Source organism: Daldinia decipiens (assembly GCF_022478715.1).
Source record: "Daldinia decipiens strain CBS 113046 unplaced genomic scaffold F4813scaffold_22, whole genome shotgun sequence".
In the NCBI taxonomy this organism is placed as follows: domain Eukaryota; kingdom Fungi; phylum Ascomycota; class Sordariomycetes; order Xylariales; family Hypoxylaceae; genus Daldinia; species Daldinia decipiens.
In genome coordinates this window covers 211,894-236,993 of record NW_026054565.1, presented here as the reverse complement: position 1 = coordinate 236,993, position 25,100 = coordinate 211,894, and the positions used below count along the sequence as shown (strand labels likewise).

The following is a 25,100-nucleotide window of genomic DNA, read 5'->3' as shown; positions in this document are numbered from 1 at the left end:
CTATTTATGGTAGAGTCTGGGGAGAAGCTTGGAGGTAGGGGGGAAGAAGAGAATACAGCCGGACCCTTAAACCCTTCGAACCTGTCATCTACAATCGACCAACTAAACAGCTTCGTTGTACATCCGTCCTGTCTCTAGTGATGCAGTAAGCTTTAGATCGATCCATTAAAAACTACCAAAGCTCCGCTTTTTTACATTCCCGGGCGGTGAGGCAGTGAGGCAGTGAGGTTAAATGGTTTAAGTTTCGTTTCTTGTTGGCTCGTAGAGTTGTGGGATCTCAAGGGGCCAGTAGACCCTTGCCGTGGAGAGACGTGATGTAGATGGAGATATCTAATTGGCCAACCGGAAAGACTTATAAGGACACCCACCAGTTTACATGTGCGCATCGATACCGTATACTAGTGCTTTTCAGGTACCGTACCTATAAAGTATAGGTAGGTATGTTCGCATTTACAGCCCCCGCTTATACTTGTAAGTACTTGCTAACGGCGCCTTCACGGCACGGTGAATAGGTACATAAGGTACCATGTAGTGTAGTACAGAAGCTCCGCCATATACTTTATTGAATTGATCCGACTCCATCCTTTTTCCTCCATACCTTTTTTTTTTTTTTTTTTTCCATTCGCATCATGATGCAAGCATGTACTATAGTATAAACAGGTACATTATCAATCTTGACCTTACATTTCAGTACCTACCTATGTAGATACCTCCATACAGCTATACGCATCGACCCAAGAAAGACAAACCTATGAATAATAATCCGCAGGGTCTAGGCAATGTAACGCTACCGCACCACTTTTCAACTTATCGTGTAGGACAACCCTTTACACACTTACGGGTATTCGATAAGATGTTTATGCCGCATTCCATATTTCGGTGTTAGTACTTAGGTACCTGGGTTAGATATCTTCTAGAGGATAATCCCTCAGACCTACACACCTTATTTACGCACCTAAGCACAGCATCTATCCCAATCGGTTCTGATGGATAGCAGATACACATATCGCACGACAGGAAGACACGTATGTGCCGAAATCGAGACAAAACTAGACCTCGAATGGTTTACTAATTATTCTTATTTAACATCCGGTATCGGGACCGGGACCGGAACTGTGGCCGTTTCTAGGTACAATATGCCGCAACTCAGCGAGCATAATATCAGTCCACGACTAAATTATACAGACCTAGGTACCTAGGTATAGCTGTTTTATATACGAGGGGATGGGGATAGAGGTTTAGCTCAAGATTCTCTTGACTCTGTGCCAAGCTTCCCCAGTATCCAATTGAACCCTCTCCTTCGCTGGCACTCACCCTCGCCCCTCATCCTAACACGGACAAGGGGAGAGCGGCGTCAGCATCGCACAACTCAGATGAACCCGCCGAGTGAAGCTTTGTGCTAGAGCGGTCTAAATGTAACCCCTCTTCGATGCTTATATGTATATCTCTCGGTATCCCTAATGGCCCCTCGCTGGCTCTGGTTGCCGGTTTTATTTGGTCGGGTGGTTTCATACCGCCGGACTGCTGCTCATCTATGGCAGAGACCTTCTTGAAGATGCTTCTCCGCAATTGGTACTTGTAGAGTTTCTTGAAAGGCATCTTGTAGAAGTCTGGATACTGGAACCTAAGCTTCCTCTGAGTATCGCCGCTGAGGTGAGCGAATAGTATAGCTCTGATCGTGTTTTCAATGTCAACAAATTCTTGCTCGAGCTGGCTTATAAGCCTACTACAAAAGACATCTACATCTTGGTGCTTGTTGGTGTGTGACATGTCTGATGCATAAAAGCTCGTCAGTGCTCTTATGCCTAGGTTCTCTGGATGCCCAGAATTCCCTAGCCTTCTCGACAGAATAGGGTCGGGTAGGCGTCGAAGAAGTTGCGACCTTATATCCTCTATTGTCATCGGACCCAAGCTGATTTGAATGTTTTGCAGAGCATTGACGAGGGAGTCGTGGCGATGCCGCTGGTACCAAAAGAAATACTCTCGCCGATACCAGATCGGAGATTCTTGCTTCGAAGTGAGAATTGCGGATGGGTCAAACTCATATCCCGTCTTGATTTTAAGAATGGTAGCCGTCGTTAAAGCCGTCGTGGATTTGATTCTTGTCTCCAGGTCGCGGCACCTCCTTTCAATAGAAAGGAGTTCTGCCAGCCTACCGAAATGAGCGAGCGACCTTGCAGTCTTTTGCCTGCTGAGCTGAGCTGAGTCAAGCATGGCAAGGGCCTTATCAAGCCGGGTTACCAATGATCCACTCGAAGTCAATTCCTCGAACGTGGCCACGCATAAATTCGCCGTTTCTTCTATCTCTAGTTCGAGCCGGGTAAGATTGATTAGAGATCTGAGCTTCTGCAATGTCTGGATGTAGGATTCGGAGACAGGTGCGAAATTAAAAGGAAGCCGACAAATGTCAACTAGATTTAAGAGGCTCATAATAAGTTGACGCGACGTATTTACTGATTCTTGATGAACAGTACAATCGATCCAAGTCGCAAAGCTGCGTATGTTCTTAGCCAACCCCGTCACCAATCGCCGCGCTGCGGTATAATCAACTGTTGATAGACACGCCGTAAAGAGTTCCTGGAGCGTTTGAATGGTGATCGAACCTCCATAACGCACGCATGTCACAAAGGCCGCGCCGGCATTGCCGAGTTCTCCACAGTATAACCAGCCTTTTATAATACTAGTGAATACAGCATCCGTTCGCCGCATTCGTTCCACATAGGCATACTTGCGCGAGGCGCAGTTCTCGATAGCCCATGCTAACCAGTCTCGCGTATATATAGCTTTCTTGTCGATAATTCGGAAGTGTAAACCATCACCTCTGACACCCCTCATTCGTTGGATGATATCTCGTATGCCTTCTTCCTTATTTATCCCTCGGTAGTGATTGATCAGACATACGGCGGTCTGCTCGGTGGCAGGCCAGGTTGTTCTGTGGATGTAGGAATCGACAACTGTCTGCGCGAGATCGGGACATTGAATCCGGTTGAAACCTGCAATTAACGTATTATAAGTGTGGATACTCGGAGGCACACCGACTGTCAAGAGATTATAACATATCTTGGTTATAATCTCTCTAGTATTTGTGGCGTGATTGAAGATACGCCGTATGGATTCCCCAAGGAGGAACCGAATCCTCGCGGCTTCACCAGGGTCCTCGGTAGGTTGGTTATAACTTGGATAGTGGAAAGTCTGCAATATATCCTTCAGCTCCTTGTAATCGGCACTGTCTAGGCTATTTTCCTGCTCCTTGGCATCTACGTCTTGGCTCCGAGTGCTCTTATAAGTATGACTTTGATATATGAGTTGATTTACCAACTCTACGACTGTCGCCGTTGTCCTTCGCAGTTGCTGAGCAGATTTTGGCTCTCTCAGTAGAGATCCGGAGTCTTGCTCTTCCGCAACGATGGCGGCCTCAACGTGTGCCCATTCTAACTGTGTTTGTATCCATGATAGACGCGATACTGGACGACGAGTAATTTCGTATAGAACTCCTAACTCTTGCAGTAGACTGTTGGCAGCAACCTGTTCCTTTCTTCTAGGCCCATCGTCGGAACTGCGCGAAATAATCACAGTGCCGGAGTCGGGACTGTCGACCCCTTCACTTTGTTGGCTGGACGAGTCGTGGACACCCAAGTTGCCCAATGCGGCTCTGGCCTTCTCTAGTTTCTCGTCGAGTTCCTTCTTCCTCACTTCCTTCCTCCGGGCATCTATAACAGTTGCAGTGCCAAGTATAGTCGTATAACAGGCAGTGAAGAAATCAGCAGCTAGTACTTTTCGCCTGGAGGCTACTTTCGTGAAATGCCGTACAATCGAACTCCCGGAGTGAAGGCAGAGTCGGCACCGACACGAAGACTGCGCCCGGACAGCCCTCGATAACAGCCAATGCATACCTAAGGCATATCGACTGTGTTCATGCGAGCTCAATTGGCGATAGTAGCGGTACAGCGGTACGGTTGGTACTGTCCGCGTTCAAAAAAAAAATTTCGACGATTAATTTGATATCGGGATGGTTCGATGTTGTGAATGGAATTTAGAAACTAATATGTAATAAGCCATCAGGTACATGTAGTTAGAGTAAAATCCATACGGGTGGATAGGTTAGGTACTTAGGTACTTAACCCCACTCTCCGATCTTATTGTTATAGGTACCTAGGTACCTAACTTGGTACATGTGAAGAGGCACCCAAATGACATAAAATAATAAAAATAATAATACATTGCACGATATTGGGTATAGGTGCTCGAAATAGAATATAGAAAATTTGCAAATAATTTAAAAAAATCTTGATATATTTCTTTTCCCCTCCAGCCTAATTACTTGTATAGGATTGCTTCAAGAATTTCCATATTCTTAACAGACATAGTTGAGGATATAATTAAGTTCTACGTCATATGCCCAGGTTCCAAAAGTTCTGGCTAAAGAATGCATACGCCACAAGTACGCCTCGTGACTTCAAGCCACAAACCAACCGGCCTCCTAAATTAGAAGCGCGGTCCCCTGCAAAGGTTACGACGTTTAATTCAAGCTTACCTTCTTGCAGTTCGCATTCCGTCGTTACTATTGAGAACCATCAGCCTGACTTTTGGAGCGCAGTCCATCAACCATGGCTCCTTCAAAGCAGTCCATGTTCCGCTCTGCGGACATGAGCATGGTGCAACTATACATATCCAACGAAATCAGCCGAGAATGTGTTAACGCGTTGGGAGAACTTGGACTGGTCCAATTTCGAGATGTATGCTGCCATCCCCTGCCATCCCCTGCCAATCCCAACGTCAATTCGTACGCATCGAGCAATACTAACAGCCATCTAGCTCAACAGTGATATCAGTGCATTCCAGCGGACCTTTACTCAAGAGATCAGAAGGCTTGACAATGTTGAGCGCCAACTTCGTAAGCCTTGAAAAGCCACGATCGCAGCGAGTCGCGAGTCGCGTTATCCTGTCTAACATACTCCCAGGTTACTTCCATTCCCAAATGGAAAAGGCGAGCATTCCTCTACGAAGGTTAGATCTTGATGTCGAAACGCTCGCTCCTCCCACTACTTCCGAGATCGATGAACTCTCCGAGCGGACTCAAAGCCTTGAGCAGCGCATCTTCCAATTGAACGACAGCTACGAGACACTAAAGAAGCGCGAGGTCGAGCTGACCGAATGGCGATGGGTTCTTCGCGAGGCTGGCGGCTTTTTTGACCGGGCTCATGGAAACGTCGAGGAGATTCGAGCTTCGACCGAGGATGACGATGCTCCTTTACTCCAAGACGTGGAGCAGCACAATGGGAGTGGCGACGTTGAACGTTCCTTCTCTGGTATGAATATTGGCTTCGTCGCTGGTGTTATAAACCGTGACCGGGTAGCTGCTTTCGAGCGCATTCTCTGGAGAACGCTTCGCGGCAACTTGTATATGAACCAATCCGAGATTCCCGAACCCCTTGTTGATCCGAGTAATAACGAGTCTATTAACAAGAATGTCTTCGTTATCTTTGCTCATGGCAAGGAAATCCTGGCCAAGATCCGCAAAATTTCGGAATCTATGGGCGCTGATATCTATAGCGTCGATGAAAACGCAGACCTTCGTCGCGACCAGATGCATGAGGTTAATGCCCGTCTCAACGATGTTCGAAACGTCTTGCACAATACGCAGCAGACTCTCGAAGCCGAGCTCACACAAATTGCTCAGTCTCTTGCAGCTTGGATGATTTTGATCACGAAGGAGAAGGCCACCTACCAAACGCTCAATCTCTTCTTATTCGACCGACAGAGACGGACTCTCATTGCGGAAGGCTGGTGTCCTACGAATGATTTGCCTCTCATTCGTACCACGCTTCAAGATGTGACCAACCGAGCAGGCCTGTCTGTTCCGTCCATTATCAATGAGATCAAGACAAACAAGACCCCTCCGACTTACTTGAAGACCAACAAATTCACTGAAGCATTCCAGACTATCATTAATGCATACGGTACGGCGACCTACCAAGAGGTCAACCCTGCCCTACCTGCTATCGTTACCTTCCCTTTCCTGTTTGCCGTCATGTTCGGAGATTTCGGTCACGCCACCATCATGTTTTCTGCTTCCTTAGCTATGATATATTGGGAGAAGCCCCTGAAGAAAGTCACATTCGAACTCTTCGCTATGATTTACTACGGTCGATACATTGCCTTGGTCATGGCTGTGTTCTCCTTATTCACAGGTCTCATCTATAACGATGTGTTTTCCAAGACTTTCACTTTCTTCGACAGCGCCTGGGAATGGGACGTTCCTGAGGGATGGCAAGAGGGCCAGCCTCTTGTGGCTAAGCTCAAGGGCGACTACCGATATCCGTTTGGTCTCGACTGGTTTTGGCATGGTACCGAGAATGACTTGTTGTTTAGCAACAGTTACAAGATGAAGATGTCTATCATTCTTGGATGGGCGCACATGACATACTCCCTCTGCCTATCCTACTTCAATGCGAGACACTTCAAGAGGCCAATTGACATCTGGGGTAACTTTTTACCGGGGATGATCTTCTTCCAAGCCATCTTCGGTTACCTCGTCATTTGCATTGTTTACAAGTGGTCTGTGGACTGGCTCGCGATCGGAGAACAGCCCCCCGGACTTCTGAACATGCTGATTTACATGTTCCTGCAGCCCGGCACATTGGATATTCAACTATATCCAGGACAAAAGGGTGTACAAGTTACGCTGTTACTCCTTGCCTTTGCCCAGGTTCCTATCCTGTTGCTCCTGAAGCCACTATACTTGCGATGGGAGCACAACCGTGCTCGTGCCCAGGGCTATCGTGGCATAGGCGAACCCTCTAGAGTCTCGGCGCTTGATGAGGACGAAAGCGATGGGCACTTCCAGGTCAACGGCAACGGCAACGGCAACGGCAACGGCCGTCCCAGTATGGACACCGATGATGGTGAGGGCGTTGCTATGATCGCGCACGGTGACGACGACGAGGGCCATGAAGAGTTTGAATTCAGTGAGATCATGATCCATCAGGTCATCCACACAATTGGTAAGTTATAATTACTAGGATCGATGTCGCAAGCACTTACTAATTTATACGTATAGAATTCTGCCTTAACTGTGTTTCTCACACTGCTTCTTACCTGCGTCTCTGGGCGTTGTCACTCGCTCACCAGCAGCTAAGTGTTGTGCTTTGGGACATGACTCTCGGCCCATCACTCTCCAAGCCGGGCATCCTTGGTGTTTTCATGATCGTTGTTGCTTTCTATTTGTGGTTTTTCCTTTCTTGTGCCATTCTCATTTGTATGGAAGGTTGTAGCGCTATGGTAAGTTTCTCCCCCTGGCTACTTTTTACATGGTACAAATCAAATGTCGACTAACTTTATCCTTTAGTTGCACTCTCTCCGTCTGCAATGGGTTGAGGCGCAATCGAAATACGCTGAGTTCGCGGGTCACATGTTCACTCCCTTTTCTTTTATAACGTTATTGGAGGAGGACGACGGGTTAGTTGAATTCAGAGGTTAATCAGCATAGGGGTCGAAAGTGTGAGAGTGGTTGGGGTGTATGAGTAAACTTGTATTATGCGAATCCGTAGCTGTAGATCTATTAACAATCGATACTATTGTAGCCTTTACACAGGTATAAATTTTGGCAGCGTATTATTATAATGCTCTATTCTATAAAAAGTGACCAAGTTAATATCATGCGTTGGGGTTTTCACATAGAATAGATGGTGTCCTTCTCGAATAGAACGTGGGCTATTGGCTTCCTCTGAACTTCATCTATTAGGAGAGCCAGTGGAACGTCATTTTAGCCTTGCATAGAAATTTATACGATTATTTTAGCTAAACATTGGAGTGAATATGTACTCATTCTGCTACCATAGCTATCTAATTGCGCTACTTGTGAAAGCCGTAGTGTTTCCAATATATCTATTATCAACCGAGCAATACTAAGCCGTTCGCTTTACGAATTCAAGAATTAGGGATTGCTAAAATGTCGTAAATGCCCTAACCTATGCTGACACCAAGTTGTAAACAGTCGGGGATACAGCGTCTACTAAGCCTCTGGGTGTTCGCAAAGGATGTTGGACAAGATTATGTAGCAATCATGTAGATAGCTATCGTCCGTACGGCCCCGATAGCAGGCATCAAAGCATTGTTTATAATTACATAATTCAACCACACTTCTTAAATTCAGATATCCGGTGGGAAACGGCTAGGTCCACTACTTCTAAGACGTGCGGGATAGAATAATACTATAAGGACAAAATACCAGATACAAAAAGATATTAGGATGCAAATTCATATTACCAAATTCGGGTTCTTCCTCACATCCTCAGGCAAGCCAAGGGATGTAATGAAAAAAAAAAAAACGAATGTTCGCGTCACCTGAAGGCAGTGTAATACCAGGGACACAGTGAGTGCGATCATGGGCAAGCCCAGAGGATACGCTCCCTCGGAACAAAAATAAGAATAATCACGATTGAGTCCAAGTAGGACTCTTTCAGAGATTAAACTGAAAAGAACAGATACTACACTTGATCTAAGCCAAAAGGCAAAGAGAGCTAAAGAAGAAAAGGAAAAGAAGTGTTCTAGAATTGGGGGAGAGGAGCCAGATATTTATATTTCTGGAGCGGGCGGTGAGGCTGGGCATAATCAGCAACCGCACCTGGCAGAAAACCTAACTATTCCCAAAAAGGTCGCGCAATGCAACACCACGTCGGAGTTTAATTGGCTAGATTAGATTTGACAAACAAGGCAACCCCACTCCACCTAAGCAATGTTCAGACATGGCAATCACTGCCTTTGAACCTCGCTGAAAGGTACATACCTACATACTGTTCTATGTCAATTTGATTCAGGAATTTACCTAAAAACAATGCATAGCAATGACTTTGAACGATTTTTCTATTGGATGCAGACAATGTAATTTTTCCTTACAATCACAGTAATTCATGCACATGTAAAATTTGCAAGATACCATTTTATACGTACCTTGCCTAAGCAACCTAAAGTTGCTTAGCATCAATTCCATGCAGGCAGCTACAAGTTATTTCATTACATTTTGGTGACTCACTATGTACATGTATACTGTACTAATAAAATTTTCTGCCTAGGTAGGTAGGTACCTACCTAAGTTTCTCTTTTAGCCAATAATATTGATTCTAGCGTAGAAAACTTTTTTTCCTGGTGGTTGGGACTCAGGTACATAGTCACGTAGCAGTTGCTGTGGGGTTTAATGATTGGTTAATATGGCAGTAGCTTCTTACATCTGTGGGTACGTATCGGCAAGTGCGTTAGATCTGCCCCACCGAAAAAAAACCTGCAGGCAACAGCTGATTGTGCCGACCGGTGAACCTGCTCCCAATGCATATAAATATCTGGCCACCCTCCCCTCCCTTCGATTTTTTTTTTCCCTTTCTTCTTCATGTCGACAAGTCAGTCTCACCCCTCCCCCCATATTACCAACCTGAGCAATTGAACTAACCTGTCTTCCAATGCAGTACTTCAGAGAATCATTTCTATAGTATTCGTCCTTCTCTGTGTTCCCTACAGGAGCCACAGATCCCACCCTGGTTGATGAATGATATCCCCGTTGCCCTAGAGTGAAAATCTTTTTACGGGAGCACCAAGGCCTTGTGTCTTCTTGCTCCTTACTTTCGATCTACCCGCAAGGGTGGCGGCCTTCGCAAGAGGTGCTGTATAGAGAGTGGTAATGATCTCAACCCCGATTTGTCACGGTCTTGCCTTCGGGCGCGTGGCCGGGGTGGGCGATGGCGGACGTCTGACAGGCTTATTTTTCATTGCTTTCATGCGCTTGTCGCGTGTAGTGGAGAAGAATCAATATTTTAGTCCTATGTGACGAAAACCATGTTTTATTGTATGCCGTGCTACACGTTTGGTTCGAACAGAACATTTTAGCGCATTGTCCCTCGGATCTGTAGTATGTTCAATGTTTATTGGGCCGTTTCAATCAAAATTTTATTCCTAGTGTCGGAATCGCTTTTTTATTTATTTATTTATTTATTTAATGCGGTTCATCGCCATATCGTAATATTGATGAGAGATAATCGCCCTTTTCGTGAATCGGTACGCATTACTAGAGTTAGCAATGGCTCTAGAGTTGTTATCCTAGTGTTTCTTATGGCATCATTGAGAGCATTGCTAGATGTTCACATGTCTATGATCTCTAAACCTCTGTACATATACGGGGCACTTAGCGGAACAGACCTCGTGCTTTTCAATTGGGGCTTGAAACAGGTCAGTTATATAACTAATGAGGATCTCATTAATAATTGGTAAAGTATTAAATTCGTCTGGAATAGTACCGTCAAAATTCTCGGGCGTATTGTATGAGCAGTTCTCAGTTGTAGGCTTCTTTTAATGGCCCCAGGCTAGTTTCTAGACTTTCATCTTCGAGCACCAATACCTGCTTCTAGCCTTACATTTTATATTGGTCTTGTCGTCTCGGTCGATTCTTCCTGGTCGATATAATCTGTTATCCTCGGCAATGGAGGGAAATTCTATTCTGATACTCCAAAGTCTTTTAGTATTCCTAACGACTTGGCAGGCTTCCTTTACCCGTAAATACTACGAAGGATATATCATGCTCTGCTATGGCATAGGGTATAATGCCATTGCACTGAAGTAACGACACGCTGATATCGCTACCGACGTCTCAAAATGTCCCCTAGGAACGGTTGGATGTATTACCCCCTAAACCAATGAATATAATTTATAAGTTACTTGTTTTCGCACCTTCATGCTTTAATTCGCATCCGCATTACACACACAAACACCCATCCACGCAAATATCTAAGGAATCTAATAAAGTCTTCATATAGGTTCTATTAAGGATGTCTGTGTAATCCGCATCGTCATGCCTTAGTGCCCAGGAAACAATTGAAACGCACTCCCCCCAATGGAAAGTTTATAAGATCTGTCCGAGTCTAAAGGCTAGCAATAGTAGCCATATTCCAACAATGACCTGACCATGCACCATCGCCAATCGTACAGAGGGAAGGAAAGAAAAGTAGTAGGGATATCATAATTAATCAGCAGCCGCAGGCGTCATTCGACATTTGAACATGATAAAGAACACTTCATCAGCCCAAGCGTGACGCGTATATGCTGAATTCTCAAAAATCAACTCCCGCCTCATATGCCCGTCCACCGGTCCCCCGTCCAATCGTCTTATAGCTCTGCCAAACGCCATCCGAACTAAGAGTGTCAAATCGGCTCGCGCCCATATGGCCCATCTGACTATCCACAAACCCGGAGAAGTAGAATCCGATCACAACCACCAAATACGTCAGGATCAAGATGCTGCCCTTGAAGTAGTTGCTCTTGCCCTCGCCGTACATGTAACTCAAAAGGAACACGCACAGAATGACCGTCACCATATCCCACTGTGGGAACAGAAGACTGAATGTCCAGTGCGTAGGATCTTGGTTGCCGGCCGGTTGGAGCGGGTAAACCGCAGAAAATAAAACTAGGGCAGGGATTTGAAGAAGGCAGACCTGTAGGGCGTACGCAGAACCGATTTCCATGGATAACGCAATATTTCCATTCATAGCGAATGAAATGGCATTCTAAACGAAACAGTACCGGTCAGCTTAAAACATGTAACGGACTCGAAGGGGTAGTACTCACCAAAAATTCAGTGGTATTAGGTACCAGAGCGAATAGAGTGATACCTAGAAATTTTGGATCGATCGCGTAGTTATCTAACACCACGTCTACCGTGTCGACTAGAATCTCGGCAACGATTGCATAGAGAACAGTGGCACCCATTAGGATAACTGCACTTTTTGTCCGGCTCCAGTTCGGAGCATCGTGACCTCCATGGGAAGCCTGGGCATTCTCACCAGCCTCATCGGGTTCAGCAAAGGTAGCGGAGCGAATGGGTGTAGGACGTGTTGCCGGGGTACTAGCTCCAGCATTTGACGGTTGTGCAGAAAGACGACGTGGCCCCCGAGCGTCACGGGCTGCGATAGCAGCTGCTGTTGCCGCTACTTCTGTGACACTGCGGACTAGATCGCTGTTCTCTGCATCAGAAAAGCCGGGAATGTGGACATTCGAACGGATGCTATCCATGACATCATTACTGCCTCTTGGTGGGACCATATGCGGTGTCTGGACACCTCCATTGAGCGGGAATCCCTCTGATGTGTGACGCAAATGGCGGCCATCTTCTCCGCTTGACAAACCGACTTGCTTCAACGACTGGCCTAGGATACGCTTATACAGGTTGCTGTCTCGGATATCTGCGCCAGTTAAATCGGCGATATGACGTGCTTCAGAGAGACGAGCTGCGTGTTGCTGAAGTTCTTCATGCTTCTTCTCGTCGATTTCGCTATTCCAAATGACGGCGGCATGAGTCCTAAGAGTGAACCAGAGACCGATGACATACGCTAAGAAAAGACATATGGCGGCCAAGTAGCAAAAGGGACGCACAGCTTCGATATAAAACCGGTCATCAAGCGCTGGCACTTGTGAGTAGTAGCACCGACGGCAATCGCGTTCTTTGGACCCTATAAAATCAGTGCAGCTCTGGCATCGGAGTTCGTGCGTGCCGTAGATTTGGTAAAAGAGGGTTGGCCCAAATGCAGCAACGGTAGCAAAAATTAGCATAGTAGATGTGACACCGGCAGACCTGGCATTGAATCGTTGGGTCTTACGCTTGATAGCACCGAAGCACATCGACAACCCGGGCAAAAAGAGAATGCCGGCAAATATACTCCCAATGATGCTACCCTCGACTAACTGGCCTTTGCCATCCTTAAGCGCGACGCAGTAGAGGAAGACTTCCACAATTGTTGAAAAGAAGGCATTGATTGCAGCACCAAGGCCCATAGAAGATTGAGCTGAGATGGACGCAACAGCCTGGCCTATGAAGTATGCTAGAGGGATGATGGAGAACAAGCCGGCTACGAATAAAAAGCCCGGAGATGTCAGGAAATTGTCAATATGAAGGATTGTATCTAATACGAGCCAGTCGAAGATGACAAAAATGACAACCGCCATGAGGTTGATAAGAAATATGTTGGTGCCATCGACGGTGTATTTCCAATACTTCGAACCTACAACTCGATACGTGCAAAGCAGGATGGAGGAGTGCGGGCCATCAGACGTCCTGGCGGTACTGATATCGGACTCGAAAGATAGAGCCAGCGGATGTCTTCTAAGGTGGTCGAAGAGAAGGTTTGTAACTTTACCCATCGGAATCCAGAAGACCAGAAACCAACAGATGGCAGAGACAATAAGCAGAGAAGGCGTGATGAGACCCCAAAAGAAAATGAAGAAGATGACACGGCCGATATTCCATTGTCCACGGCCGAATAACCGCCTCTTCAGTCGCCGTCCCGGGTCACTCGAATGATCGTGGTGCCCCGAGCGAGGAAGGAGGCTATCTGTCTCGCTAGGTTCAGAGTCGATGCTCCTTCTTGACCGACCTATGATAGAGCGATTTCGTTCAGGACCAAAGAACAACCGACCATATTCCAGGTCGCCACTTTGCCATTGCTCATATTCGCTGATGCTTCGACCCTCACCTTCGTCTTCATCTAGATATGCTTCGTCCTGTTCGAGTCGCACGAATTTCCCAAAGGGATAGAAAAGATAGCCGGCCAGACCCCATAGCACGCGGCCATATTCCCTGCCGCTAGGAGCTGCCGCAAAAATAAAACAGGCTATAGCGCCCAGCGCAGAAAACAGAGCCATCCACCAGCCGAAGGCCAAGGTCCAGATGAGGTTGAAGAACAGTAACCAAGTACTGACCCGACCGCCAGGAGAAGAATGAATGTCACCCTCGGCAGTCTTTTGCACTGATCGATCTTTCTTGTATAATGCAGGCTTCCAAATCCTGATACCGAAAGGATGTGTCTCGTTGATAGCCTGTTGGCGGTCCTTCAATGTGAAGCTTTCAGCATCACTGAGGTCGTCGTCATCGTCATCGTCGTCGTCGTCGTCGTTGTTGTTGCCGCCGCCGTCGTCATTAAGAACGCCCGAATCCGGAGGCGCATCTTGCAATACACTCTCCTCGCGTGGTTGCGACGTCAAGTGCTCCTCCTCGTCTTCTTCTTCTAACAGTTCATCAATTCCTTCCTCTTCAGGACCGGCGCTGCGACTCGAGTGTACTCGGGAAAGGGTCGGTGGGGCCATACTCCGTCGCCGCAGTGTAGATGGCCTTGCCTGTTCATTATTATAAGCCGGAAGAGGGGAGAAAGTCTGCTGTCGCCCAACAGCGTCGTTCTCCACCTCGTTGACGTCATCATCCGTAGAGAAGACCTCGCCGCGATGGGGAGCTAATGTGTTGGAAGAGGCCCTGCGAGGCATAGCAGGCTTTCTAGGACGCTGCCGGCCACGGTCTGAGCCAAGTAAGGGTGAACGAGGTTGCTGAGGTGCAGCTCTCGAGTGTGCTCGTTCGTGGGCAGTGGATTCTCCCAAAAATTGTGTACCACCGCTCGTAGGCGGCGGCGGTGTTTGAACCGTACCTAGATCAGGAAGTCGGGTCAGCTTAGTTTATTTACGATGTAGAATTGACGGGACAGGCGAGGAACACCCCGCTAGATTCAGAATTAAGTAGAGGTAGGCTACGACATACCATAAGATTGGTCTATTCTCCTTCGCACGGTTTCGGTGGACTGATAACCTTCGGGGTGCGTAGTCTCTCTGGCATCGCGTCGAACGGACTGCTGTCGCGAATCTGTAGGCGAGGGCGGAGCAGCAGAGCTACTGTCGTCCTGCGAATGGGGATCCATCGCGGATAGATAGTATTCGAGATCTTCGCCGCCAACGAAGAGGGCTCTTTATTAAACTACCTAGCTAATGAGCATATAGGATAATTCTCAAGGCTCCAAGACAAAAATAGCTGGGGTTAGGGAGGAAATAGTATGCGAGCTATTAGTTTTAATTTGACAAGAGGCCAAGGATGAGGAACGGTAGGACCCGAATAATATCTGTGGAACCCGGAGGGAATGTATTGTATGTATCGTATGTATTGTATGACTTTGGCTTGCAGGTCTAGCGTGCTGTATGTTGCTGCAGCATGTCTTGCGGACGAATCCAAGATGCGGAGATGTTCAAGTGATAAACAACAAGTTGGATTAGATGAAACGCTTGAAGCGGCTTTAGGATAATTCTAGGATACTAACCTAGGTTAAAAGAGACAAAGGAATAAAATAGAAGACGTAGGTAAGATGAAATTGAAAGGCAGCTTACGACTACTCAGTCCTCGCAATTGTTAGTCAGACCTTGTGCGACACATAAAGCATAGCTATCTGGCTATCGCGAACATAGCACATGGCTGAAAGGTAGTGGATGTGCAATAGGATGGAGCGAAGTCCAATCCAGTCGCAAGTCATGATTGTGCCTCGTGATTATTTACAGTGTGAGTGGACAATGTTTAGCGTACCCTTGTCGAAGTCGTCCCGCCTGGAAGGTGTTGATTACCTTAGGTACATGCCTGTATAGTACAGACGACATAGTGCAGTAGGAGTTATGGCCCGATGTATGCACAAGGTACCTAAGAAAGTTTACATGATCCTTGTTTTGTACCTAGTGTATGGTACATACCTACCAATGTACCTACCTTCTCGATAACAGATCTTGGCAGCCGCGCCTGCAGGACACATCACATCCATACAATTTACCATTGCTTTATCAACAGCCCACTGGATGCCACCAAGAAAATGATAAGTCTTGAATTCTCAAACATACGGAAAATAGTTCAACGCTCAGTACCTAAAGGAGAGCAATAGTTGCTATATTACAAGATCACTTAGGTATAATGCCTTGAAATGATTATGATCTAATACATACATAGGTCCTGTGTAAATGCCTGCCGTGAAAAGGTTCTGGAAGATCTTCGAAGTACATCTACGTAATTGATGCATGTGAACCTGCCAGGCTTCGAAAATCAATGCATATATGCTTTGCACCTGCTACATTACACAGGTGTGCCGTATCCGAACTCATTTACGTTATGTAATTAGATAGTTAAGTAGAAGGTACATGTAATAAGTTGCCCGTTGCAACGTCCGGATTTTAGATTCGCCGTAGTTCCGGAACGCGTTGCTGCAACTGCCTGCTTAGGTCGGATCTAAGCTTTAGGTACTTGACCCTGGTCCAGGCCATCATTGGTAGCCGCCTTAGCCTCACTATTCCAACTCTATCGCTACATTCGACTTTATCATCATCATCAACATCAACATCTTCACCACCACACACTAATCTTCCTCAGGCAGCGCAACTTACTGTACAAACGTTCTATAATCTCCTTAGAACTTGACCTACGACACACAAGACTTTAGTTCTCCTCGAAGGAGCCCTAGCAATCATGGCGCTCGACAATTACTACCACAACAAGATCGAGGCGATGAAGCTTGAGATTCTTAAGGGCCAAGCTGTTCTTCGACGTCTCGAAGCCCAGCGAAACGATTATAACTCGAGAGTGCGATTACTAAGAGAAGAACTGGGTCTTCTGCAGCAGCCCGGGTCGTACGTTGGCGAAGTGGTCAAGGTGATGGGAACGAAGAAAGTATTAGTCAAGGTGCACCCAGAAGGCAAATATGGTATGGAATACAAGCTTGTTTGAGCTATGTGCTATAGCTAACAATTTGTAGTCGTCGACGTTGCCGATTCTGTAGATGTTGCGAAGCTCACAGTGGGCAAGCGAGTAACGCTATTATCCGATTCCTACAAGCTCGAGAAGATCCTCCCGTCCTCCGTTGACCCTCTCGTCTCTCTCATGATGGTGGAGAAGGTGCCCGACAGCACGTACGATATGATTGGTGGCCTAGACCAACAAATCAAAGAAATCAAGGAAGTCATTGAGCTGGGTTTAAAGCATCCCGAACTGTTCGAATCCCTCGGTATCGCACAACCGAAGGGGGTGCTTCTATATGGACCTCCTGGTACGGGAAAGACGCTGTTAGCTCGAGCTGTTGCGCACCACACAGACTGCAAATTCATTCGAGTCTCCGGTTCGGAACTCGTGCAAAAGTACATTGGTGAGGGTTCTCGTATGGTTCGTGAACTATTCGTAATGGCCCGAGAGCACGCACCCTCGATTATATTCATGGACGAAATCGACTCTATCGGTTCGTCACGAGTCGAGGGTTCATCGGGCGGTGACTCGGAAGTGCAACGAACCATGTTGGAACTTCTCAACCAGCTAGACGGTTTCGAGCCGACCAAAAATATCAAAGTCATCATGGCGACAAACCGACTGGACATTCTAGACCCTGCTCTACTTCGTCCCGGTCGTATTGACCGCAAGATTGAGTTCCCACCGCCATCAGTCGAGGCTCGAGCCGATATTCTGCGCATCCACAGCCGCAAGATGAACCTAACGAGAGGCATTAACTTAACCAAGATCGCTGAGAAGATGAACGGCTGTTCTGGCGCCGAGTTGAAGGGTGTCTGTACGGAAGCCGGCATGTACGCTCTGCGTGAACGAAGAGTTCACGTCACGCAGGAGGATTTCGAACTGGCCACAGCCAAGATTCTCAACAAGCACGACGACAAGGAGGTTTCACTTCAGAAATTCTGGAAATAAGCTCGGCATGTCTGCTGCACGGTGTCCTTATGCGAACTTGCTACGAACCTTGGTATGGCACTGGGGATGAAACCGACGATGACTTGGGCGGAGTCAAAGATACTACTTTTGTAAAGTGTACAATAATCCTAGAGACAAAGCAAGATAGGCGAGACCCGTCCATTGGGGCCTCGCTATTTCAAGATGATATGCAGGCGTTACGTAGTTGCAACTGCTCTCCGTGCTTAGTGAATCTAGTTTACTCTCGACCCCGTATATCCTAATCTAATTGTGTAAATATGTAAAAGCATAGTACTCAGAAGACCAATCACACACCCAGCCTAATAATGTACCAAGAGCTTCAGGTATCCCATCCCCCTAGGTCAATGTTATGTCGAGCAAACACAGAGGCACGATGCCGCAGGGTTAGTAGGAATCACTTATCACGTAAAGGAGGTATAGAGAAACTTCTGCTGCAGAGTATCGATGTATTTCTATCTGTTCTGCTTCATATTACCAAGTATGTGTACGTGGCTATATACTCGCTACTATAAGTTGCGGTATCGTCTAGAACCAGGGCCATCGTCGTCACCACCTCCTCCGTATATCCCCATTCTTATTGTACAAATCCCATCGTCGACGTAGCTGCTGGTGATAGGAACTCCTGTAAGTCCTTCTGCCTCTTTATTTCTTGACTGCTTGTTTTCTTTCTTCCTGGTCCCTGCTGCAGGTCCCGCATGTGCAATGCTTTCATCTCGCTAGTAAATAAATAAAAACAAGTTTAATATGCCATGCCGTAGACCTGGAAACGCCTATAGAAGCACTAAATCCTTCCCTGAACTCCGTATACCCCTTGCCTGGCTAAACCATCTAGCCGATGGTATGTACCTCCCGACCGTATTAGAATGCCGTAGTGATGCAAATGCGAACTTATGCAATATATCTTGGGCCTACCCCTATTCCCTGTCAATTTTATAACTCTTGTCGAGACATGCTCCAATTTGCCGGTCTCTTCATCTTCTAGCATCCATAGTCTCACTCCGTGGCCGACCCCTACCGCCAGCCATACTATTGCTCTTTTCATGAACTCTCGAGACCCATTCTACCACAGTCTCATAGCAGAGGACAAACTGCCGTAAGCTTTGAACCATGCTCAGTCGTTGCCTTCGGAAATCTTCCACTGTAGCTTCAACCAGATCAAGGCTTGGATCTTCAAGCCAACTGGTTTCCAGCTCTTTATTGCCATTCGCCATTGGTCTAGGCTTAAGGCCATTGGTGGTTGAAGTCCGACGATGGATAGGTGAGCTTTCGTTCATGTTCACGTCTCCATCTCCGTCTACGCGGTTGGTTATGGCTTGACGTTGCCGCTTTAACATATCGATGACGGTATCAACAGTACAGAAGGTTCCAGTGCGACCACAGCCGGCAGAGCAGTGCACAAGCATTGGCCTAGCATTCGCATCAGATTCCGGTTCGTCGAGCCGGGCCATGGCTACCGGAGTCTCGGTAGGGACTGACGCCGCAATTGAACTTGCGTCCACGGGCAACGCTGCACGCTGCATCATGTTGGCCAATTCAACAACAGCTAGTAGATGGGACGGCTGCGCTGGGGCACCAAAGTCAGGCCATAAGAGATATTGAAGTTGGGTAATTTCGCGTATGGGAGAAAACGGATGAGCAGCGTGTGACAACGCGAATTTTCGAACAATAACGTAGGGGGTCTCGGGTTGTGTCTGGGCGGGCTGCGTGTTCTGGGCGGATTCAAACACCGTCGTAGTGGCAGCACGGCGTCGTCCATAGTCTGACGCGCTGCTTGTGGACGTGGTCCCAGAATTTGACCGATGCTTATCCATATCAAGCGATACTTTCTTCTCGGATATCGACTTGAGTTTAATAGGTCCAAATTCCTTATCATGCCAATACGGATGACATTTAAGTTGACCCCCTTCCGATTCTGCGGTTAACATGACGATAACACGAACATCCTGGTCCCATATCACGGACCAAAAATCCTAGAAAAAAATTAGCTGCGAGTTTCAAAGATTACCAGTTGGAATATTACAATAGATAGACTTACATCAAAGGTGGCTGGCAGGGGGCCCTGAGAAGCAATATAACGCTTATAACTACGCGAGGCTTGAACATGGCTAGCATTAATATAATCACAAGCACCTTGGGCTCGATCGGCCAAACGGACGCGAGCGTGCTCGAAAGGAAGTATGTCCTTGTAACGGTTTTTAACACCCTGCTCTACTCCCGAAAGGCAGATTCGTCCAGAATTTTGACTTGGAGGCGCAGACGCATTGAAAGATGCATAGGCTTCCTTCATACGAGATTGCTCACTGCGCTCGATATTCAGGAATCTCTCAGACGCTTTCTTGCCATGATCTGATGATCGAGTTATATCTTGAAGCCAAGGAGGGAGTGTATTCGAATCCAAATTAGATGGCACAGAGATATCCATCTGTCCGACACCATCTGCTAGATCCATATTTTGCCGAATGTTGCTAAAGAATGGATTAGGATTATTAGCATTTGATGGGAGCATCACACCGCCGATAACAGGCGCGAAGCTCGGTCGTTTGCCCTCCAGTGAAGTAACTGCAGTGCCCGCCCGTTCTGAAGCTGATTGATGATCAATGAGCGCAGGATATTCAGTAGAAAAGCCATGAAACCCCCCTCTCAAAAGATATGAATTCCCGGAAAAGCCCTCATTCGAAAACTTCTTGAACATATTCATAGCTGAGGTTGCATCCCGTTTTTCTGTTGAAGAGGCATCGTATACAATGAGATACTTAGCATTGGACCACAGTGCAAACTTCTGCTGATCTTCTTCGGTCTGGAGGGTCTGCTGTAGCTTATGCAAATTGAATGTAGCGCGCTTCAGAAGAGTCGTTGGTATGCAAAGATTCAGAGCACCGCGAATGCGCGACTGAGCGTAATGTGTAGATACACGGACATCCAGCAAAAGATACTCATTTTCGGGCATATTCGAAAGCATATCTTTAAGTTGCCTTGGCAGAATGAGCCCGGGTCCATTTTCAAGCGTCGTCGGTAGCGTCTCAGCACGAGCTTTTATGGGTTCCATTGTCTGTTCTAATTTCTCAATAGACAACGATAGTCGCGGGTGCCGATCTTCAGGTTTAGGCAACGCCATTCTACGTAAGGGCTCAAAAGGAGAGTCAGCACGAGCGGGCGACTCAAACCGAGGCATGTTGCTAAATGAAGGAGGATTCAGCGACACCTCCGAATTCCTCTTCGAATCTGATGATACATACGCAGAGTCGTGTAGACTGTCCGTATCAACATCCATTCGGCCGCCAACACCATCGACAACCTTGCTGTTTAAAGATCGGGTACTAGACATATCCGAGGCGGCATCGCTGTGATTGGTTGATAAACGCGGAGGCCTAGGTCTTACGAACTTAGGTGACGGGGATGGCGCAAAATAAGTGTTCCCTAGATTGAATCCCCTGGAACGATTCGCATCGACTTGACGTCTGAAAGCCTCAAACTCCGGGTTGGCATCAAGAGGAACTTGTTTCGGTATCGCGGCACCAAACGACTTGACAGACGAGCTCGGGGGACTCCAGTGATCGGGAGGAGCAACATCCGAGTTACCAACGTTAGTAGCCGAATGGTCAACGTTGAGACCGAAATAATTGGGACTTGGCGGCCGGACATCTGTAACAATAGGGGGTAATTTGGCACTAGGCGGATAGGGTTGGCCGACGGAATGAGGCATGCGAGGCGACGCCAGGGGAGTCGTAGACTTATTAGCGCGGAAGGATTGCAGATTGGTTTGAGGATGGCGGGAGTGGTGAGAGTGATGAGAGTGAGACGAGGCAAGAGATGGTCTCGTAGAGGTCTTCATGGTGTAATGATGAGTGGTTGCGGTAGTAATGCTAGCTGCTAAACGGTCGTTGCTTTTCGTCGAGTCTGGGGCCATCTTCGTTCTCATCTTACGTATGACGTCGTGTCTCTGAGCGGACCAGCCTCTTCTTCTTCCCATTTCAGTATTTGTAATGTCTTATAATTTGGACATGACGAGCGACAGCTTGTTCAAAAATGCATATACGGTTTCTTTTTTTTCCCTTTCTCCAGTGATTCTGGATTTGTAGAATAATGTTGTTGTTCTAGCGGCACGTATAGCTCTCGCTTTCTCCTTACGTCGTGGCTGAAACGTGGGAAAAGGAAGCTGGGTTAAGAGTGAGACAAGCAAAGAATATGTTCGAAGACAATAGTAACAGCCTCAACCACAAGCGTAGCATGCACAGATAATACGAGGAGACGATGGACAGAAGAGAGTCCAGCTCTTTCGAATGTGACGATAGTAATAGAAACACCGAAAGATGGTGGGTGGGGGGAGAAGACGGTTAGAAAAAGAGTCCTTTCTTGCCCACTCTTTCAGGCTTTAGGAACTCTTTTGCTTTTTTAATGTGTGGCCCAGTCGATACGGTGGTGGTGGTGTGCGCGTGTGTGTGTGGAATGGACAATGAGGCCTGGACCACGGCGATCTCTACTTGGTCGCACGGGAAATAGAACGAGAGTCTGCCCTGACTTGATAGATGTACGTAGATGGGGGCGGTCTCGGGTTGCCTGACTGGAGCGAGGCGACTGACCTGGGTTATTTAGTTGGTGTCTCGTGCAGGTACTTAAGAAGAACCAAGGTACAGACTGGTAAGACTGCCCGGTAAGACTGGTAAACTTGGGTGTTATAGAGGGTCGACACTACGGGAGTTTCTGGATCCTATTAGGGCAAGAGAATATGTCGCCTGAGGTAATGATCTGCGATTCAATGGCGCTACTTTGCGACGGCGGCAAGGGTCGAAGGGGTAAGAGACACGGCGCCTCGAAAGCGTGGAGACGGACAATAGACACTACCTTATTAGGTAGGCAATCCATAAGCCGCTTGTTCCTATTCTATTTTTTCAGGGACTAGGTATGTATTGGAATGCCCGTTCCCACTTATTCAATGCTAGACAAGAATCTAAATGGGACTCATTTTCCTGTTCTCGTTCAAGTTAGAGGGTTGAAGGGTTTGTTACGCATGAATGCTTTCTAGTCAAATAACAATAAAGTGTATTATGAGTATATTATGAGGTAAGGAAGCAATCTTATTCAGAATACCTACAGATTCGATTGACACGTAACATAAGATTGGAGAAAAAGTGAATAAAATGAAAAGAAAGGTACATACCTGTTAAAAAACAATAAAAAAAAAGGGTTCCCGCCTCGATGACGAAATGGCAAAAGTTGACGGGGGGGTGAAAGAACAAGCAGGAGGACCCTTGAAATCGACGACTCGGTAAAACCTTGCTCTTTTTTCTTCTTTCTTTCTTTTGACATAATACCTATCATGATATGACATGAGACAAGTGTCATAAAGTACCTAACTTAGTGTAAATAGATAAGAGAGCTCTTTCCTTCCCTTCCATTCTTCACCCCTACCTTTTCCACTCGCAATACTTGAAATACTTTACACAAGCTATCAGACTCTCATCTCACATCTGATGTTTGCAAGGTTGTTTGGTTCAACCGCGCTTAAGGCAGATTTGGTAGGTACCTATGAGAATACATACCTACCTACCTACATCCGAAATGGCATCGTACAATTAGGTACATAAAAATAGACCATACCTAGGGTGGTACAGGACTTGCGCGGTACTAATAAAGTACATACATGTGTACATACATGTGTACCTTCATATGCACATTGACGCGGACCCGAGGTGGCGCATCATGAAGACGTCATAGTTAGTACCTAGATACAACGTACCTACCTGTAGGACAAGCATGAGCACAGGCCACGTGCGACCCCCTTTTCTGGAAATGATGACATGCCAGCCGCTAGTCCTTTCGCAGACAAGTTATAGAACAAGCTGCTGCTTGTGTTCTGGACCCTTTTCCCCTCATCCAGAATCGACAAAGATCATCCCACTTCACTCCGTACCACCGCGAAAATCGCATTTGGTAAATGTCCTTCGTCGATCTTTTAATTGCTCGAAGATTCTGGACCGGTCACCCGGTGCGTAATCTGCTTATTGAGTCCATTAGCCGGCCAAAGGGGCCGTATGCGTATGCGTCTGCGCCCGCCGTTGCATTTCAAAACGCAGTGAGGCTGAGATTGGTGTTCGATGGTTTCGAGTCTCTCAAGGGTTTATCCCAGTAGGTTCTTGCTCGGATAATCAAACATGCGATTCGGCATATCCATTTCCGTCAAGGCATACATATCCATATCCTGCCAACAAACCCGTCTGCATACCTCAGAGGTACCTAAGTACAATTAGGTGTGATGTAGTTGTATGAGGTATGTATGTAATACCTAAGGTAAGTGAATGTCTATTTTCTGAGAAATATGCATGCAGTACTTTCATTTTCCGAGTACGAATATCTCGACTTCGCGGACAATCATGGCCGAAATCAGGAAATATGTTTAGTTTATCGACCATGGTTTCTTGACAAATTCCTACCCTCCGACCTAACATCTCTAGGTTATGTACATACACTACCTACATAGCGATACCACAGCTACCTATGTATGCGTGCTAGCCCCTGGCAGGGCCCACGCGACTTTATGTATGTATATACAATACATAGCTGTATGTAGGGTACCTATTACCTACATAGTTCACCAGATCGGTATTAAACAACTATCTACATATCTGCGATGTTCAAAGATCATCGTCTGCCCAAGCCCATGGGTCTAGGTGATAGTACGATGCCGAATATAGAATAGCAATACCTAGTGTACATATCCTACGGCTATTTCAACAAGTTCGTACATACCTAGAATCACCTAGAAGCCGTACACGGTGGGAGGGTTGCGATAGCCCACACTAAAAATGACATAAGATCGTCCAGCTGCCAACATATCTACCTATGTAAGGCGCATTAGCTGGGTTACAGGACCGACCTACAGGCTACAGGCTACAGGCTACAAGCTATGATGTATGTACAGGCCACAGGTGTTTTCGACCGGGCCGCTTTTTTCCAGATACTCTTCGCTTCGCGTCAAAGTCGGCAATGTTATAATGACATGTGTCTAATTTTGACAACTCAGACCATAAGTCTCCTGATCTTGTCATTCAGTGGTGACAGGCACACGACGTATACTTCAACTGTCGCGTCGCAACGGTGCAGTAAAGGGTGTCGTTTAAGTCTATGTATATCGAAGCTGCGTCCCTTGGCACTCTTTATAATTCCTTTTATCACACCATTTCTACGTCATTATGCTTTGCCATATGTCGTCCTACATACCGAGTTCCCATGAGATCCAAGTCGTCTGCTCGAATGACTATACATTCTGGTGTCATTTTCTATAATTGTGTTTCTCGTTAAACTTTTACGGAGCGAATTCCTTCAACAACGGCTTTGTTAATTCAATGTAACTTCACAGGCGGGAGTTAAAATGTCGCGATACAATGTATCCGGGCAAGCCAAGGTAGATCCGTACATAGTATACGTGCCCTAGTGCCGTGGAATGCAGATCAGCATTGCACCACCTCTCCGCATCAAAATTAGAGCTGCACCTCGAGGGCCTGGAACCTGGGGACAAAGGGGGAGAGTGTATCAGGACGAATAGCGTTGAGGCTACTAGAAA

At 46.8% G+C, this 25,100-nt stretch overlaps 5 protein-coding genes across 5 annotated transcripts; 2 read left to right on the top strand and 3 right to left on the bottom strand.

The window, feature by feature from the left end:
- Nucleotides 1-603: 603 nt before the first annotated feature.
- Nucleotides 604-4,129, bottom strand: F4813DRAFT_363530 (uncharacterized protein). The gene is made up of 2 exons (XM_049243710.1): nucleotides 4,091-4,129; nucleotides 604-4,040 (listed from the first exon to the last, which is right to left on the bottom strand). Exon 2 carries the CDS (start codon nucleotides 3,889-3,891, stop codon nucleotides 1,324-1,326), a length of 2,568 nt encoding a protein of 855 aa, XP_049098498.1. The 5' UTR covers nucleotides 3,892-4,040; nucleotides 4,091-4,129; the 3' UTR covers nucleotides 604-1,323.
- A 301-nt stretch (nucleotides 4,130-4,430) lies between these two features.
- Nucleotides 4,431-7,642, top strand: F4813DRAFT_363529 (V0/A0 complex, 116-kDa subunit of ATPase). The gene is made up of 5 exons (XM_049243709.1): nucleotides 4,431-4,736; nucleotides 4,816-4,894; nucleotides 4,962-7,004; nucleotides 7,061-7,281; nucleotides 7,349-7,642. The coding sequence occupies exons 1-5, from the start codon at nucleotides 4,608-4,610 to the stop codon at nucleotides 7,478-7,480; spliced, it is 2,604 nt and encodes an 867-aa protein (XP_049098497.1). The 5' UTR covers nucleotides 4,431-4,607; the 3' UTR covers nucleotides 7,481-7,642.
- A 2,995-nt stretch (nucleotides 7,643-10,637) lies between these two features.
- On the bottom strand, nucleotides 10,638-14,828 carry F4813DRAFT_127887 (Sodium/calcium exchanger protein-domain-containing protein). Its single transcript, XM_049238680.1, has 3 exons — nucleotides 14,564-14,828; nucleotides 11,611-14,453; nucleotides 10,638-11,549 (listed from the first exon to the last, which is right to left on the bottom strand). The coding sequence occupies exons 1-3, from the start codon at nucleotides 14,718-14,720 to the stop codon at nucleotides 11,097-11,099; spliced, it is 3,453 nt and encodes a 1,150-aa protein (XP_049098496.1). The 5' UTR covers nucleotides 14,721-14,828; the 3' UTR covers nucleotides 10,638-11,096.
- A 1,236-nt stretch (nucleotides 14,829-16,064) lies between these two features.
- On the top strand, nucleotides 16,065-17,771 carry F4813DRAFT_363526 (26S proteasome subunit P45 family protein). The gene is made up of 2 exons (XM_049243708.1): nucleotides 16,065-16,532; nucleotides 16,584-17,771. Exons 1-2 carry the CDS (start codon nucleotides 16,298-16,300, stop codon nucleotides 17,516-17,518), a joined length of 1,170 nt encoding a protein of 389 aa, XP_049098495.1. The 5' UTR covers nucleotides 16,065-16,297; the 3' UTR covers nucleotides 17,519-17,771.
- Nucleotides 17,772-18,510: 739 nt separating this feature from the next.
- Nucleotides 18,511-21,371, bottom strand: F4813DRAFT_381396 (uncharacterized protein; the record flags this gene model as incomplete). Its single annotated transcript, XM_049245670.1, has 2 exons — nucleotides 18,511-19,509; nucleotides 19,575-21,371. The coding sequence occupies 2 exons, from the start codon at nucleotides 21,369-21,371 to the stop codon at nucleotides 18,511-18,513; spliced, it is 2,796 nt and encodes a 931-aa protein (XP_049098494.1).
- Nucleotides 21,372-25,100: the final 3,729 nt, after the last annotated feature.

What these genes read in the sequence shown, in the direction of transcription:
- F4813DRAFT_363530 (XM_049243710.1), bottom strand. Translation starts at nt 3,891, where the DNA reads ATGCATTGGCTGTTATCGAGGGCTGTCCGGGCGCAGTCTTCGTGTCGG.
- F4813DRAFT_363529 (XM_049243709.1), top strand. Translation starts at nt 4,608, where the DNA reads ATGGCTCCTTCAAAGCAGTCCATGTTCCGCTCTGCGGACATGAGCATG. An exon ending in GACTGGTCCAATTTCGAGAT is followed by an intron (nt 4,737 to 4,815) that starts GTATGCTGCCAT and finishes ACAGCCATCTAG; the next exon opens with CTCAACAGTGATATCAGTGC. An exon ending in CAATGTTGAGCGCCAACTTC is followed by an intron (nt 4,895 to 4,961) that starts GTAAGCCTTGAA and finishes ACATACTCCCAG; the next exon opens with GTTACTTCCATTCCCAAATG.
- F4813DRAFT_127887 (XM_049238680.1), bottom strand. Translation starts at nt 14,720, where the DNA reads ATGGATCCCCATTCGCAGGACGACAGTAGCTCTGCTGCTCCGCCCTCG. An exon ending in GAGAATAGACCAATCTTATG is followed by an intron (nt 14,454 to 14,563) that starts GTATGTCGTAGC and finishes TTCCTGATCTAG; the next exon opens with GTACGGTTCAAACACCGCCG. An exon ending in CTAATACCACTGAATTTTTG is followed by an intron (nt 11,550 to 11,610) that starts GTGAGTACTACC and finishes TGTTTCGTTTAG; the next exon opens with AATGCCATTTCATTCGCTAT.
- F4813DRAFT_363526 (XM_049243708.1), top strand. Translation starts at nt 16,298, where the DNA reads ATGGCGCTCGACAATTACTACCACAACAAGATCGAGGCGATGAAGCTT. An exon ending in GCACCCAGAAGGCAAATATG is followed by an intron (nt 16,533 to 16,583) that starts GTATGGAATACA and finishes AACAATTTGTAG; the next exon opens with TCGTCGACGTTGCCGATTCT.